This window comes from Zingiber officinale, chromosome 2B (assembly GCF_018446385.1).
Source record: "Zingiber officinale cultivar Zhangliang chromosome 2B, Zo_v1.1, whole genome shotgun sequence".
NCBI classification, from domain to species: Eukaryota; Viridiplantae; Streptophyta; class Magnoliopsida; order Zingiberales; family Zingiberaceae; genus Zingiber; species Zingiber officinale.
In genome coordinates, this window is record NC_055989.1 from 155,342,639 (window position 1) to 155,359,452 (window position 16,814).

Here is a 16,814-nt window from a genome sequence, read left to right on the forward strand (position 1 = left end):
GAGTCTACCTTATATTATAAATGCCTAGTAGCCGCTCACGGTGGTTCATGCTGGAACGAAGGTTCGCCGGAACAACTCAAAGCACAGCTGGGCTTGGTCGGAAAGTTTCCTAGGTTTGAACACCACTTGTACACGACCGGAAACCAAAGAAACTATGAGTAAATCGGTCGGATATCGCTGAACTAAGCTCACGCAAAGGCTTTGATCCGGTCACGTAAATCAATTCTCAAATCGGCTGATACAAGGCTTAGATCGAAGGTACATGTCATAGGCTAGCACTCATGATGGTCATCGGCCATTTTCTAGTCGAAGGAGCAGCGAATTTTGGGCAAGGTTGAGGGTGACAAGATTGAGGGTTAGGCATTATTGGGTTTCTTTTTTTGTGGAATAATTATGTATTTTAATTTGTCAAATGTGAAATAAAAATATACAAAGGTTTTTTAAAAGTGTTGTTGTAGAGTAAAAAACAAAAAAAACAAAAAAAAAGGGACATAGATAATGTTTTTTAAAAATAGTTGCCGTAGATATAAAAAAGATACTCATAGACAATATTTTTCAAAAAATATTATCTTTACCCCAAAAAAACACTAATAAATAATGAATATTTGAAAAAGGATTATCTTTGATTAAAAAAATAAATAACAATTTTCACTAAAAGCGTGGTAAAAAATAACACTTTTTATAAAGAAAAAATATTGTCTTTTAAGTATTGTGTATGAGCTTTTTTCTTGTAGTGTCGTGAAAGAAAGATTCTAACTGAGGAAGTCTCACGTCGTGATCGTAGTGTTCGAGATCTTAAAGATTATAAGTTCGCTTATCATAATTTTACTTCCACTTTTAAAAACTCCTATTGAAGCCGTGGTTGAGAGGAATAGTACAAAGATATCGATTTTTGAGTTGATATGCCCAAATTTTATGGTATGTTACAAATAGAGGGTTTTATTGATTAGATCAATAAAGTGAAGTAAATTTTTGATTATGAGGAAGTACCCGATCAGGTGAAAGTAAAATTGGTTGTCTTCAAACTCATAGGTCTAACATCGGTATGGTGGGAGCAATTGTGACACTCATGAGACCAACAAGATAAGACCAAGATCAAAGATTGGGAAAAGAAGAAGAAAAAGATGAAGAGTCACTTTTTTCTATTTGGATACACTCAATCTCTATCTCAACGACTTCATGCATTAATGCAAGATGCAAGTTTCCAGCATGTCCTAGGTGAACAGCCACAGAACTGGAAGCCAATGATTAGGAGTGACCAAAATCATTGGCCAGCTCACCCTTAGGATTCTTGTTCTATCTAGCGGTCACCATAGAACAATGATTTGTTAATTAAGGAAGACATGGAAGAGGAGACCTAGACGATTAATGATTAGTTTATGATGAGAAAGAAGTTGACGAGATACTTATGATGATGACTGTAAGACTTTGATCATTCACGAGAGTTAGTTGACTTCAAAGAACTCTTAGAAAGTAATTCGATAGAGAGCATAGACAAGGAAAATAAACTTATTTATATGATTTCTATTTGTTTGAGATATACATTTTATAAAGAAACATTATTATAGTACTCGGTCAATTGATAGAGTAATAAAGACTCGGCCAATTGATAGAAAAAATAAAGGAAAGATTCTAATTATTATGTTTAATCCTAATTTGGTTTGATATGATATTGTTGAATGATTCTATTTGACCCTCCAAACTCAATAAGAGATCTCAACAAAATAAAAATTAATTTCCATATATTTTTTACGAGAATGAAAGATTGGATTTGCTATAAGATATATTATTTCAATATTATCATACCAAATATTTGGTGTAATATTTTATGCAAGATGAAGTTCAGAGAGTAGTGATTGAAACCAAATAATTTTAGACGTATTTGCTATAACTTTATATTCTACCTCAATCTTGAACGAGATACCGTAGGGGATATACAATATGGCTTTATATTCTTCCTCAACTTTATATCGCTATCTCAAAGGTATTTGCTTTGAGAAAGGAAAGGAGATAACCTTCCTCATGTGGAATAAATCCAACACCAATGACAACTAGACATCCCTTCTACGAGCTCTAATGGTCTCTTCAAAATCTATTGAATAAATTTGTTTTACACAAGTAAACAAGGATCTAAATTGACATAGTGCACGCGTGCCTCTATTCTTCCATGTACGTTGTTGCCGGCTCCACCGCCTCCACTGGCCCTCTTCCACTCGCAAGTAGCCCTTTGTTGCCTTTCTTCCTCTCAAGGCAACGTCCAACACCGCATTAGAGATCTTGTCACATAACTTGTTGAGTATGCAATCTTGCAAAGAAGATTGATTTGCCGTCGTCTTCGGTGCTTCTTGGAATCGCCTGCTCCCTCCCTCAACTTTTTGCTACTGGGATCTCCGCTCCAATCTACCACCGTCATCGCCAACTTCCTTCCTAACTGTTACCGTTGAAATTTCAGCTCGCGCCACTACTGTCACCACAATATCTCTTTGAGCTAATGTTACGTTTGGTAGAATGTAATTTGCCTTATAATGTAATCAGGATTATATTACAAGACTGATTATTTTGTTGGTTTAATTTTAAACTTATAATGTAATGTAATCTGGATTACAAAAGGTAGTAAAGTTTTGTAATCTGGATTACAAAGCAAATACTATGTAATCCGATTACATTACGAGATCACTGTTTAACCAAAATTTAAATACCGAATATACCATTAGTTCACCGCGACTGTCGCCCACCGCCGTCGGTCGCCGCCACCGGTGGCGACCACCGCCGGCCACTGCCCACCACCACCGGCGGTTGTCTCCGTCGCTAGTTGCCAATTGTCGGCGGCCGGCGGCGGCCGATGGAGGAGGCCAACGACGGTGGCCGCTGGTTGCTGCAAGCTCCGACAGAGGTGAGTAGGGATGGCAATTCTACCCGAACCCGATGGAGGATCCGACATCCGACCCGAATGGAGGAGGGTATGGAGGGACTATCAATACCCGATACCCGACCCGAATACCCGATTAAATAATATATATACATATATTAAAGAAAATTTTCTTTTTCTAAAATCAACTTACTATTTTTTGTTGATATTAGTAGGCCTATATAGATGTTTAATCTATTTTTTTAATTATATATATATATTTTTTAATAGGATGTTAATTTTAATATGTTTTTGTTGAATGATAATAGCTCGATAGAAAGAAGAAAAATTACACGTATAGAATATATCCGGTCCTTTAATGGGTATGGGTATACCCATTGGATATCCTATACCCGATGGGTATGGGTATGGAGGATATAGAATCCGACCCGAACCCGACCCATTGTCATCCCTAGAGGTGAGGCGGCCATCGGTAGAGGTCACAGGATATTTTTATCATTTTATAATAATACGAATTATATTCTTTATAAAAAATAATGAGCACCAAACAAAAAAATATAATCACTAATCAAATATTACATACATTATATTACCAAATATAGTAATAGTAATTAAGATTATATTACATTATATTACAAATTTAATTACATTACACCCAACTAAACGTAGCCTAAGTTCTCTTCTCTCTTTCTTTCTATATTTCCGCTTTCGCTCTTTTCTCTGGAATTCTTCTTTCCATGTACAATTTTAAAATTATCACTTTCCCAGACTTGGTTTTGCTAATTGCATTGTTTTCTTCCATATCAAATCCCCTAACATTAGATATTTTGATCCGGTCCTTCTCGTTTTTTCTCTTTCTAATTTTGCTTTTATTTACTATGTAAGATAAATAATCAACATGATCAAAGATAAAATTTAAAACGAGGTTAAGAAGGCGTTTGGTTAAATGATGGGAATGATTATCAGTATGAGTTTGATAGTAGGGTGAAATGGAAATAGGAATGGAAATGAAACCCATCAAGTTATATGAGTTTGGTGATTCCCATAAATCTAGTAATCCTTCCCAAACCCACAATCCAAACACTATTTTTTTACTATCATTCCATTCCCTCATTCTCAAACCCATCAACCAAACACCCCTTAAATTTATCACATTATTAGACATACTGAAAATCAATGTTTTAGAAAATTTGATTAGTCATATAATCGAAGAAAATGTCAAATTTATCTCAAAATTAGACATATTAGTATTCAATGCCCTAAACAATTTGATACAAATTTCGTCGGTAGTCTTACATTTTCAAGACAACCAACTACTTTATAAATCTATCCTAAAGTCCATCTGTATTTATTTATGATAAATTTTAAAATTTTCTTCTACTGAATCATCATGTCATATTATATTATAATATATATCCTTATAGATGTAATATGTTTTTGATATGATTTCTATTTGTTTGAGATATATAAATTATAAAGAAACATTATAGTATTCGGTCAAAGACTAATAAAGACTTGGTCAATTGATAGCAAAACTAAAGGAAAGATTCTAATTATTATGTCTAATGCTAATTTGGTTTGATATGGTATAAAATAAATGAGAATTGGACTGTTTTGCCACAATCTTTAGAAATACGAGCTAGTATGTTCTGTGAAGACGGAGAAAGAAACAAAGCCTGTCATTGGTGATGGTGTCGAAGGCAAAATCAGGGAGAAAGAGGCCATGCTTTGTGTCGGGAAGTCTGCAAGTATTCATTATGGTACTGGATCAATATCAATTTTCTTTAGTCAAGGTCATGCCACAATGGATGACATTGTCATCATAGATCAGTCATTTATTGAAGCCATTACGGAAGATGCCAGGCATTCTGCAATATCTGTAAATTTCCAGAATTTAGTAACAAGAACAAGACGCTGGTGGTACAATATTCTATTAGGGTTGAGCAGGACATCGAATGGGGCGGAGGCTATATAAAGTTTCTTTCTGAATATGTTAGTCAGAAGAAATTTGGTGGTGATACTTCATACAGTTTATTGTTGGTTCCCAACATTTGTTCAACACAAACCAAGAAGCTCCATCTAATCCTTTCTTACCAGGAGAAGAATTATCTCGTAAAAATTTTTTTACAGTGTGGGACGGATAAGCTTACCCATGTCTACGTACGCATTTATTCTTAGATCTGATGCTTCGTATAGCCACCTCGCCAACAATCGAGAAGGATAATTTGGGGTCTCCCCTCATATGGATCTAGTGATTAGCATATGAGGTGTTGTCATCATGAGGTCTGGGATTTGAATCTTGGCAAAGTCGAGGTAAATACCTCCCTTATGTACTAGTCACTATTCCAAAGACTAGTAGCCGTCCGTGATTTACCTCGTCCGTGTTGGTCCTGGGACGGATTAACGGGGGCGCTGGGGGCGAGCGTATTTACTTTTTGCCACCATGAGAAGGATAATTTAGGGTCGTCGCGGGACCATCCAGGTGGCTAGCAGGGGCAAATTGTCACAAGTAAAGTAGGGGTCGATTATAAATGACCCCTCCCTCTTGTAGGGTCACTTGATGACTATGATTTACCTCATGGATATATATATGAATGGAAGAAGAGAAAAAAGACTTTTAAAAATTTCAATGGTACAAAGTAAAATATTAACAGGAAAAATTAGTTTATATGAAAATACATCTTATTTTTAAGAATGGTACAAAGTTAGAAATCCTTGAAAATTTCATTGTTTCACTCTAACGTTGCTTCAACCTAATTAATGATGATTCCTATTAACAAATAGACTTCATCATGATTTTTCAAGGAACCTTTGAAATAGTTTTCAAATACAATTTCCAACCATGATTTATAGACTAAATGCACATCACTTTCATATTAGTTGTTCCCATGATTGGTAAACATAAAATCTATTTGGTTTGATAAAATTAAAACTCATATTGATACATCAAATTGCATCTTGAACTTAGTTCATCATCCTAATATCTCACTTGTGTCTAATATGTCTCAATACACATGCAAGTCATCCTATGATTTTGTATGATGTAAAATAGGTTTTCCCTAAATCAAGAGATCATGCATCTCTAACTAAGTATTTTAAATTTAATCATCCTACCTAGGATGTTAAGCAATGCCAATTTTTGTCCCTAATTTCCAAGAATTGAAATAATGTATGTAATGAGTATGACATATAATGCATATCTTTCAAAAAGAAGTCTAAATATATCATAATCTAAATGATGTATGTATGACATATATCATTTTACACAACAATATTAATGTAAGATATAATGTCATGACATATGATAGGGTACACAATCATGATAATTATGGCTCATATGAAAATATCTAGATTTTCATTTAAGTGTCATCAACTAATCACTATACTAAATACTCGATTTTACATAGACGACCCTATCTCCCTCGAAAATGTCAAAACCACACACTTGGCACACTTCATGATTTTTTATCCTATAAACTCATCAAAGATAAACATCAACTTCTTATTTTCAAGATGTCATAATACCTTAAAAATGCTCTAAAATGTCAACTTTACCATGGTCAGGTTAACTACCCTTCCAATTAAGGTGGATACACCTTATATCCATTTAGTGTGAAGAAATCACACTCTTATGAGCCCAATACCTATTGGAGTTCCTTGGGTGCACTAGCTACTCATTAGTGATAACTTTCTAAGATACCTTCTTAATGACTTTCTTAGGCTTCTTAGAAGCCTTAGTCATACTAGTCTCCTCAAGGTCAACATTAGGGATAACTTCCCTTGTAACTTTGACTTAACTCCTAGACCTATGATTAATTCCACAACTATATGAAACGTTATGGTACGATAACACACTCTCCTTGACTTTAGATTTGTATCTCAAATCTTTCTTGCCCTTAAATGATTTTTGTCTAAGCCTAGATTTTTCTTCTTAGGCCTTTTAACTTTATTTGTCATTTTCTTAAGCCTCATTTCTAATTTATCAAGGCTTGATCTCAAAACTTGATTTTTCAGTTCTAAGTCATTAATCCTAGACTCTTCATGAATGCCTTGATCATTTTTCTTTCTTGGTATATGATCCTGTCTGAAAGCTGGAAGATGGTATACTGGCTTCAGTAGGTGGTTGCTCCAAGGACGATGAACCTCTAGAGATCTGGAAGAACTCCTCAGCGATCCTGTGCACACTCAGACTATCCAATAAAGTATTAGTGACTTAAGACCGGGGTGAGAATCCTTGGCTAGGCCCTCCGGCGCTCACGTTAGTTCTCTCTCTTGCAAATGGAAGAAGAATAGTAGTGGAAAATAGAGCTCAGATGCAAAAAGTTAGGGTTGCGTCCATTTGCGTACCTTGCCCATGGAGAGGATTTCCCCTTTTATACCACCTCACTTAACTTCCGTAGTCATGAGGTGGTCCCTGGTTTGTTAGAGTTTATTAGGAGATGAGAAAAGTACAACCTGGACCTCATGCCATAATTATCAGAGGAATCTTTTTCTTACCCCAAATGTACCTCCTTTTTCATTTGTGAGTTAAGTTCTTCATGAAATGCTTGTGAGAGTAGGTCATTATAACTACTCAATGAAGGAGCTTTGAGGAAATATTCACCGACAACATTGTCAGGCTATCTTAATGTTGTCCACCACTTATTTGCTGAACATATCTCGGTCGGTCATTGAGCCGGACATTTGTTTAAAATACCTCTAGTTGCATATGCCTAGGCTAGTTGCTGAGACGGTCGCATACTTAGAATACTCTTCTATCAATTATATCTCGGCCGACCATATATCCCGACCAGTCTCTTGTTACATGTATCTCGATCGATCATATATTTGGAATATCTTCTGTTGCAGATAACCCAACCAACCATATATTTGGAATACCTTCTATTACAGATAACCCGGCATATCATATATTTGGAATACCTTCTGTGGTAGATAACCCGGCCAGTCATTCATTTGGAATACCTTCTGTGGTAGATAACCCAGCCAGTCTTTACCTGCTTGAATATATATATATATATATATATATATATATAAAGAACATTATGTTTAGACAACCCTTACCTTGCTAGTCATATTATGGAATGCTGACAGGATTAAGCCTATTTTAGGCTCGGTCGACCCTTCCCTACTGAGTGAATACATTAGACCTAGTATCTTGTTATTCGATCAATCTTTATCCAACCATTCAAATGATACGGGCTTGATAAGACCGGCCACCTTTAAGTCCGGTCATACTCATGTGAGTCTGGGTGCATACATAGAGCCTTGTACTCAGCCGGCCTTCCTAGGGCCACTCATATATTGAACGCTCGACAAAGCTAAATGTCTTTATGCCCGTCCGGACTTCTGCCCATCTGGGCACATACATGGAATCCTTCAATTGGTTAGCCTTTACCCGGTCGATCATCTATTATAGACTAGAAAAAGCTAAATTTTTTTGGGTCCAACCGAACTTGTATTCGTCTGGGCATCTACAGGGAACCTTATATCCGATCAACCTTCGTTCGGCCAATCATATGCTAAATCTTATATATAAGGTTTAGTCTCTTTGAGCCCGACCGACCTTCCCCGTCTGGGCATACATATCACCTTATGCTCGACCGGGTCTAAGTGCCCCCACATTTTCTTGGATTTAATTGCCACATCACTAGAAAGACTCGTTTATAATAAGCCGTATCAGTATATGTCTAAATTTCTTAAGGTTCTTGCCTAGATTGTTCCTATTCTTAGATTGGATAGGTCTACCATTAAACACCTTAAACTTTTCACTATGTCAATGAAATTTTCTATTTTCATGGTAATTAGCACCAAGATGATAAAATCTATTTTTAACATGGTCATTATCTTGAATAAAGAAATATCATTAACTAATGGTGCATGAGATCTTGCCTTAGGTGCTCCCCATAAACTTGAAATCTCTCCTCTATTCTTACTTGAAAGCCTCCTCTTTGGATATTTATTTTGATAATGTCCTTTTTTATTACACAAGAAGCACACAATATACTCTTTGCCATTTCGAATCAAAGTTCCAACTTCCTTTGACTTATCCCTCACCTTGGGTGCTAACTTAGTCTTTTTCTTCGTCAAGTTAGGATATTTGCACTTATAGTGTCCTTTTTTCTTACACTCGAAGTAAATAATATGGTCTCTATTTTTAATAATTGAAATTGTTATACCTTCGCTCGTAGAGGTGGTGCATTCTTCTCTGTCATTGGCTACTGAAGTTGACGGTTCTTCTTGTTTCGGTGTCAATGAGCTCTCCCCTCAATCCTTGAGGTGGATGTTTCTTCGTCTTCCATATCAGATGTTAATAATCTATCAACCTCCGAGTCATCGTGCTCTAGTGTCAATGAATCTCCCTCCTTGAGCTCGTCTTCACTTTGTGCCGATGATGAATTTTCATGTAGCTTGGCCAACTTGTTCCATAACTCCTTTACATCTTAGTATTTACCTAGCTTACATAATTATTATTAGGCACCAAATTATTCAAAATCTTGGTTACCTTATCATGAGACTTGGATCTTTTGACTTGCTCCTCAGTCTATTTGCTCTTCCGAGTGATTTTCCTTTTTTATCTTTAGGAGCTTCAAATCTTTCTACTAGAGCAAATCATTGTGCTATATCTATTTTCAAGAAGTTCTCCATTCTTGATTTCCATTTTCAAACCCTCCTAGTCCAAAAGAGGTACAATTAGAGTGTTGTATCCAAATCTGTCCTTGAACTCCATTTGACTTATTAAAAAATAAAGCTTTATCTTATACCTCTAGCTTTGTGCTCTGATGGATGTTAATCCGATGAAGAGTGATTTTGCTCTGATATCACTTGTTAGGATCTTACGAGCTAGAAAGGGGAGTTGAATAACTTAGATTGCTTTGTCGATTGAATTTGCATAGCAGAATATTGATGACACGACCATATCAGCACACAAAATGCTAACACTTTTAATTTACTTGATATTCGCCTCTTAGATGACTAATCTAAGGGCTACTCCTAGTTATTTCCCTTCACTATGAACTTTTTTTTTGGATATCTTCTGGAGGCGGAGAAGACTCTTATAAGCTTGTTCTTGCAAGAACACGACAAACAAATACAAAATACAAATAGAAAAACAACTTTACAATGAACACTTTGCTTTTCTTATTTTTTTTTATCGTTTTGGAATGCCTTTTGATGGTTATAAATACAACATCACTTTATCTCTAACCTCTTAAGAACCAACTCCTTTAAATCTTCACAAAATCCTCTTTTATAGGATTGATTTTGGGTTGATTTTCGCCTACCAATTGATTGGTAGACTTCTCTAATCAATTGCTACATTGGATCTAACCATTTAAACTTATAAAATGGCTATTTTTTACCTTACCAATGGACTGGTGTGACTCACCAATCGATTAGTTGCTTCCTGTTGACTAAGCTAATCAATTCGCAAGCATTCTGTTAGCTCATAAGCTATCAATTGATTGCTTCAATCAATTCAACATCTTTATAGGAATTTCCTCGTTGTCTAGTATCCAATCAACCTTAACCTGTCGGGACATCATGTCTCATGTCAACTCCTTATTGGACTTTCGACTACTAAGTGTCCGGTCAATTAGGACTCACTTGGACTTTTCTCTTGCTAACTACTTGTTGGACTTCCGATCACCAAGTGTTTGGTTAACCGTGACTCATTTGGACTTTCTTCTTCTCATGCCAACTCCTTGTTGGACTTTCGATCGCCATGTGTTTGGTCAACCATAATCTACTTGGACTTCTCGTCTTCTTGCCAACTTCCTGTTGGTCTTTTGATCACTAGGTGTCCAGTTAACCATAATCTACTTAGACTTTTCTCACCTAATGCTAATGCCACGTTGTGTAGGATTGTTGCGGGGGGCTTTCATATTCGTTTAAAAACGATCGAGTAAAATACAGCGGAATAGAGATAGAAAAGAAAAGACAACAATGCTAATAAGTCCAAGATTTACTTGGTTTGGAGCCTTTGATGACTTCTACTCCAAGGCTCGTACGTGAGAGTGTTTTCAATGGGCAAATACTATGCCCTAGGGTTAAAATTTAGTATGTTCGAATATGTCTTTCGCTATGTCTTAGCCAATAACCAGTAGTCATTTATAATTATCTCCTTTATATTGACCTAAGGACAAATTGACGGGAACACACTAATCACCTTTTGCCCCGTTAATAAATTAAAATCTCATTGATACCATATTACATCTGGGAAGAGTTTAAAAATTTTATGATACCGTCCGTTAGTTATGAATCACCATTAGAAATAGTCAGATCATGAAAATTCAATATTTGAATTAAAAAAAAATCAAATAATATTATATATATATATATATATGTATATATATTGTCTTTATATTTTTAAAATATAATTCTAATCCGCTTGTATGCTTATGTAATTGGTGTTGCATATAAATATAAATATTAATTACTTTGAAGATGGTGAGATTTTTTGAATATTTTAATTGTGACATGTTGTAAGAGATTTATTATTATCATTTTTTATAATGGGTACACACCGTGACTATTTAGTGTCAACTTGTTAAAATTGTTAAGACCTTGCCAGTTAGAAAGAGGTCAAGGAGCTCCAATCACTTTGTTAATTGAACTTGTACAATAAAATCTTGATGACACGAGTAAATCAGCACACACAAAACACTAACAATTTTGATTTACTTAATTTCCATCTTTTAGATGACTAATTCAAGATCTACTCTTAGTGATCTTCCTCCACTATGAACTTCTTCTTTTTGGATATCTCCCGAAGGCAAGAAATCTATTACAAGCTTTTCTTACAAGAACACAACAAATAAATACAAATACAAATACAAATGAAAAGTAAAACAACTTTACAAGGAACACTTTACTTTGCTTACTTCTTTATCATTTTGGAATGCCTTGATGGTTGAAAATGTAATAGCACTTCACCTCTAATCTTTCAAAAATTGGCTCCTTTAAATTTTCATACAATCTTCTTTTATAAGGTTGCATTTGAGCTGATTTCTGCTTACCAATTGATTGGTAGACTCACCAATTAATTGCCCCGTTGGATTTGAGCGTTTAAACCTATAGAACGACTATTTTTTATTATACCAATCTATTGGTGAGAGCCGACAGGCCAAACTATTTGGAAGCATTCTCTTTGCTGGAAATAAGTTATCAATTGATTGCTTCAATAGATTGCACCAATCGATTGGTAAGTAGTAAAAATATAGATATCTAAATAAGTTCTGTTTTGCACCAAAAATCATCTCGTTCTAATATCAGAGTCAAAAGTTATAACCTTTGAAAGTTTACTCTATCGGGGTTTCCTCGTTATCTATCATCTGATCAATCTTAACATGTCAAGACTTTACACCTTATGCCAACTCCCTGTTGGACTTCCAACGGCTAAGTATTTGGTCAACTATGCCCCATTTTGACTTTTCTCGTGCCAACTAACTATTAGACTTCTGATCACCAAGTGTCTGATCAACCGTGACTCACTTAGACTTCATTCTTCTCATGTCAACTCCTTGTTGGACTTTTAATTGCCAAGTGTTCGGACCATAGTGACCCACTTGGATTTCTCATCTTCGTGTCAACTTCCTATTGATCTTTCGATTACCAGGTGTTTGTCAACCGTGACCCACCTGAACTTTTCTCGTCTCATGCCAATGCCACGTTGAACTTCAGATATCTTCAAGTATCTGATCAACCTTGATCTACTTGACTTCTCGTGCTAACTTCTTGTTGGACTTCTAACATCATCAAGTATCTGATCAATTTTGACCTAGTTAACTTCTTATGCCAATTCCATATTAGACTTCTGACATCATCAAGTATCCAATCAACCTTGACCTACTTAACTTCTTCACTGTCAAATATCCAATCAACCTTAGCCTACTTGTCATCTTACTAACATATTGATCAAACATTGAAATCCAAATTCGAATCAACTTAAGCTTAATCAACCTGATCAACCTTGACCTAAGGTCAATTACACAAATAATCTCTCTCTTTTTAATATTTGACAATATTTTTAAGTTAAATTAACTCATTAGCCCAACTTTCCTTCATCATTTTTCTCTCATGCTAAAGCATAAATAACGATTTCTTAACTTAAACTCTATATTTTCCATCTTTAGTACAAATCAATTTTTTTTTTTCAAATCTAATACAAGAAGACTATAGGATAGTGTAACAAGCTACATCAGCCTACAAATAGAATAATATTAGTGTAGCACACTATCAACCAATCAAGATCATATCTATTCTACTCTTGACGTTGAACCAACAAGCCATTGGCAATGTATTTCGGCAGATTTTGAACAGTTGGAGTTGCATAAAATCATTGAAAAGTAGAACACCAGTAAACAAAAATGATTGAACCGCGTACGTGGAAGGTCAATCATGACGTCACAGTTGAACATTTGGGTCCACTCCGGCCCGTGCTCAGCCCGCTGGACTCATTGGGCTTACACGATTCCAGCAAGGCACGATGTAACTGGATAAGTGGTAGTGGAGGATCTGTCGATTATTATTATCAGTAATTTTTAATTTTTTTAATATTAAGGTGTTTTGAATATTTTAAGTATTTTGATAATTTTTATTTTTTATATTTTGAGTTTGTTTAAAGATTTTAATATTACGAGTCTATTAATAATTTTTTCTTTTCTTTTATAATTTTTTCCCTTGGTTTTACAAGATAAGAATTGATTCTTTATTTATTTGAATATTAAAGTTTGGAGTCTATATAAACATACAATTAGTTATTTGAAGAAAATCCTCTATTCTTAACAATATATTATTTTCTTTTTAGTAAAACCTAGAAAACTACGGATTTCTTTTTATTTTCGAAAGATTCTCTTTTTACCTTTTTTTTAATTATCTCTTCTTATCAATTCTCAAGATAATCATTATTCTATCCCGCATCAACCAGTCCACAATTTCAGAGTGTTTTAAAGGAAGGTTGCCGTCTCTGTGATGCATTAATACCATTTTTTTTTGCTAATTATTAAATAAAATGGATTCATGATAAGAAGCGTTCAGTGTGGATTAATTATATTCCTCTTTATTTTTCTATTTATTAAAAAATAAATAGCTTTATAAGGATATGCCTTCTTACATAACTTTAGGCTTAAATACCGAATACAAGAGAATACTTAAACATTAATTGAATAAATATAGTTGCAATTCACATTTAAAATGGTCAAATCAAAGATTTGATGAAATTGCTAATTAGTTTTACTTATTTAACTTGAAATTTTTTGTTAACTTCATTTGGAAATAGCAAAAACTCAATCATTGCAAAGAAAAAGAAAATCTTACATATTCACATAAAAATGTTTTTTTTTGGCCGGGGTCAAGAGAAATTATATATGAACAAATTTCAATTAAACAAATGATATTTTACCATCCAAATCTGACTTTAAGAGTGGACTTTATTTATAGCTAGACGCAAAGTGGTTGAACTACTCCATGTGCTATTATTTTCCTTCATAAGACAATAATTAATTTTTTGACCTCCACGCGTTTTTTATAATCGATTTATTTCACAAATTATTGCAAGAGAAAAAATAATGTTTAATTCTCTCCTAATTACATATTTATATATATATATCTCGATCAATCCATCTTATTATTAATAATTCGATGATAAAGTAATTAAACATGCTCATGAGAAATTGAGATTACAAATTAAACACAGCAACACACTTCACTTCACTTTATTGGAAACAAAAAAACAGAGACATAATTAATGAACGATATAAGCATCGTACTCGGCGATAAAGCGTCCTGCCGGAGCACTACTTAGCAATTTATTAATGGTGTAGCCCCTAGCCATTCGAAATTTTCCGGTGCCGCCGATGATGCTGCGCTCGACGGGTCTCCCGATCGTAGCCCGGCCCACAACCATGAGCGAGCTACCGTTATACTCTCCGTCCGTGAAGACGAAGTCGATCAGTACGAGCCAAGCCATCTCGCTAAGTGACACCTCGGGAGCCATGCCTTGGGCCCGTCCAATGAGCTTCGAGTCAACGCTCGAGCCTTCTCGTATTTCATCGTCGAAGATCCCGATGCTGCCGAAGCCGCCGGGGTCGCTGGTGGTGGAGTTGACTACGGTGATAGCGGTGGCGTTGGGTCTGTTATCGTTCTCGTGGAGGAAGAAATGGAGGTGGGTGATAGAGTCGTCTTTCGCCTGAGAGGTTGCGATGAAGAAAAGGAGAAGAAGGAGAGAAGGCTTGAATGAACAATAATAAGCCATATCTACGGAGAACTAGAGAACTAGAGGATGATTGATATTTTCAAAGGAGAGATTTTGAAGTATATATACACATATATATGCAATATATTTATCTTTCTCTATTTTATGTTATTAAATAGATAACTTAAGAGTACATGCCAACCATCAATTATATATATATATATTGAAATATAATGCTAATCAACTTGTATGCTTAATTATGTAGTTGGAGGGGAGTACTATATATATATATATATATATATATATATAAATATAAATATTAATATTAATTGCTTAGCTTTAAAGTTGGTGAGACTTTTTTTTTTTTTTTTTTTTTTGGAAATTTTAGTTGCAACATGTGATCGGAGACTTATTATCATCATTTCTTGAATGTGTACACGCGTTGACTATTTACGGGCTTAACACTCTCTTAGCTTGATCAATTAGTATTTATAAAATCAAACTAGCATCCAAAAATTAAAGTTGAAGATAACAAAAATTTAAAGTTGGCGAGACTTTTTTTGGCCGGTCGAAGTAGTACTTGATCAATCTTTCCTATCAAAAGAAAAATTATCTTTAGATATAAATAAATAAATAACTATTAATTTTATGATAATTAACGTCAATGGAGGTTGGTATGCTAGGCTAGCTGTTGACATAGTTCAGAACATATAGTACCTAGCAAGTGGATGCAATATTTATTTAGACAAATTTATTATGAACACTAAGTAACAATAATTATATTAGAGAAATTTATATTCTATTGATAATTAGATGAAAAAAGGAATTATTTAGCCCATGGATTAATAAGTTAATGCGCTTAATTAGTTGATATATGGTATAATAGTTAGGTAAATTTTCAAATTGTCTCTTTGAGTTTACATGATTTTTAAAGTTGCCCACGAGAATTATTAATTAACATATATATCTTTTCCATTTTTTTTTAAAACTTGTACCATTTCGCACCTAACAACTGACAATTAACTCGATTAACTCGTCTTATAATAGAATAATGGCAGCAGAGGTCAAGGATGAATAAAAAAATATTTATAATTATAAAATGACATTATTGTCCTATATATTAACACTGAATGTAGCTTGATGAAGAATGGCACATCATTCTTTCATACCTTTTCCTTAAGTTTTAGAATTTTTTTTTTTAAATGGGGCACATAATTAAAGGATACCGATCTTCTGGGTTGTCCGTTGTAAGTGCTTCCCGATTTATTCTGATGGTTGGTGAAAAATTTTCGTGGGATCGGATCAATCACCTAAATTCGACGTTACCCAACATGATTAATCTTTTTTTTTTTCTTAAGCTTTAACCATGCATAACCCATGACACATGATAACTAATATCATCCTTTTCTAGGCCTTGACATGTCAATCCTTCATGGATGATGATCCTCTTTGAACAATGTCTATAATTGAATAATTTTTTAATTTGAGAACAATTTATGATAATAATCTCGAAACAAAACTCAGGATCTTAATAATATTCAAGCATCAAAATGGCAAAATATAAATTAAATCTTCAATATTAATGAAATCATCTATTAAATTTGTATAAATGTAGTAAAAACTTCATTCAGTAGTATTTTTTTAAAAAAAATCTCAAATTTTGTATTTCTAGAGTTTTAGGTATTCATTAAATTTTTGAAGGAGAGGGGCCGAGTTTTAGTTATTCATTAACTCTACTGAACTAAGGATTGGACC

At 34.4% G+C, this 16,814-nt stretch overlaps 1 protein-coding gene across 1 annotated transcript; it reads right to left on the reverse strand.

The window, feature by feature from the left end:
- Positions 1-14,507: 14,507 nt before the first annotated feature.
- Positions 14,508-15,170, reverse strand: LOC122049708 (pterocarpan synthase 1-like). Its single transcript, XM_042611065.1, has one exon. It carries the CDS (start codon positions 15,117-15,119, stop codon positions 14,610-14,612), a length of 510 nt encoding a protein of 169 aa, XP_042466999.1. The 5' UTR covers positions 15,120-15,170; the 3' UTR covers positions 14,508-14,609.
- Positions 15,171-16,814: the final 1,644 nt, after the last annotated feature.

Coding starts and splice junctions, on each gene's coding strand:
- LOC122049708 (XM_042611065.1), bottom strand. CDS start 15,119: ATGGCTTATTATTGTTCATTCAAGCCTTCTCTCCTTCTTCTCCTTTTC.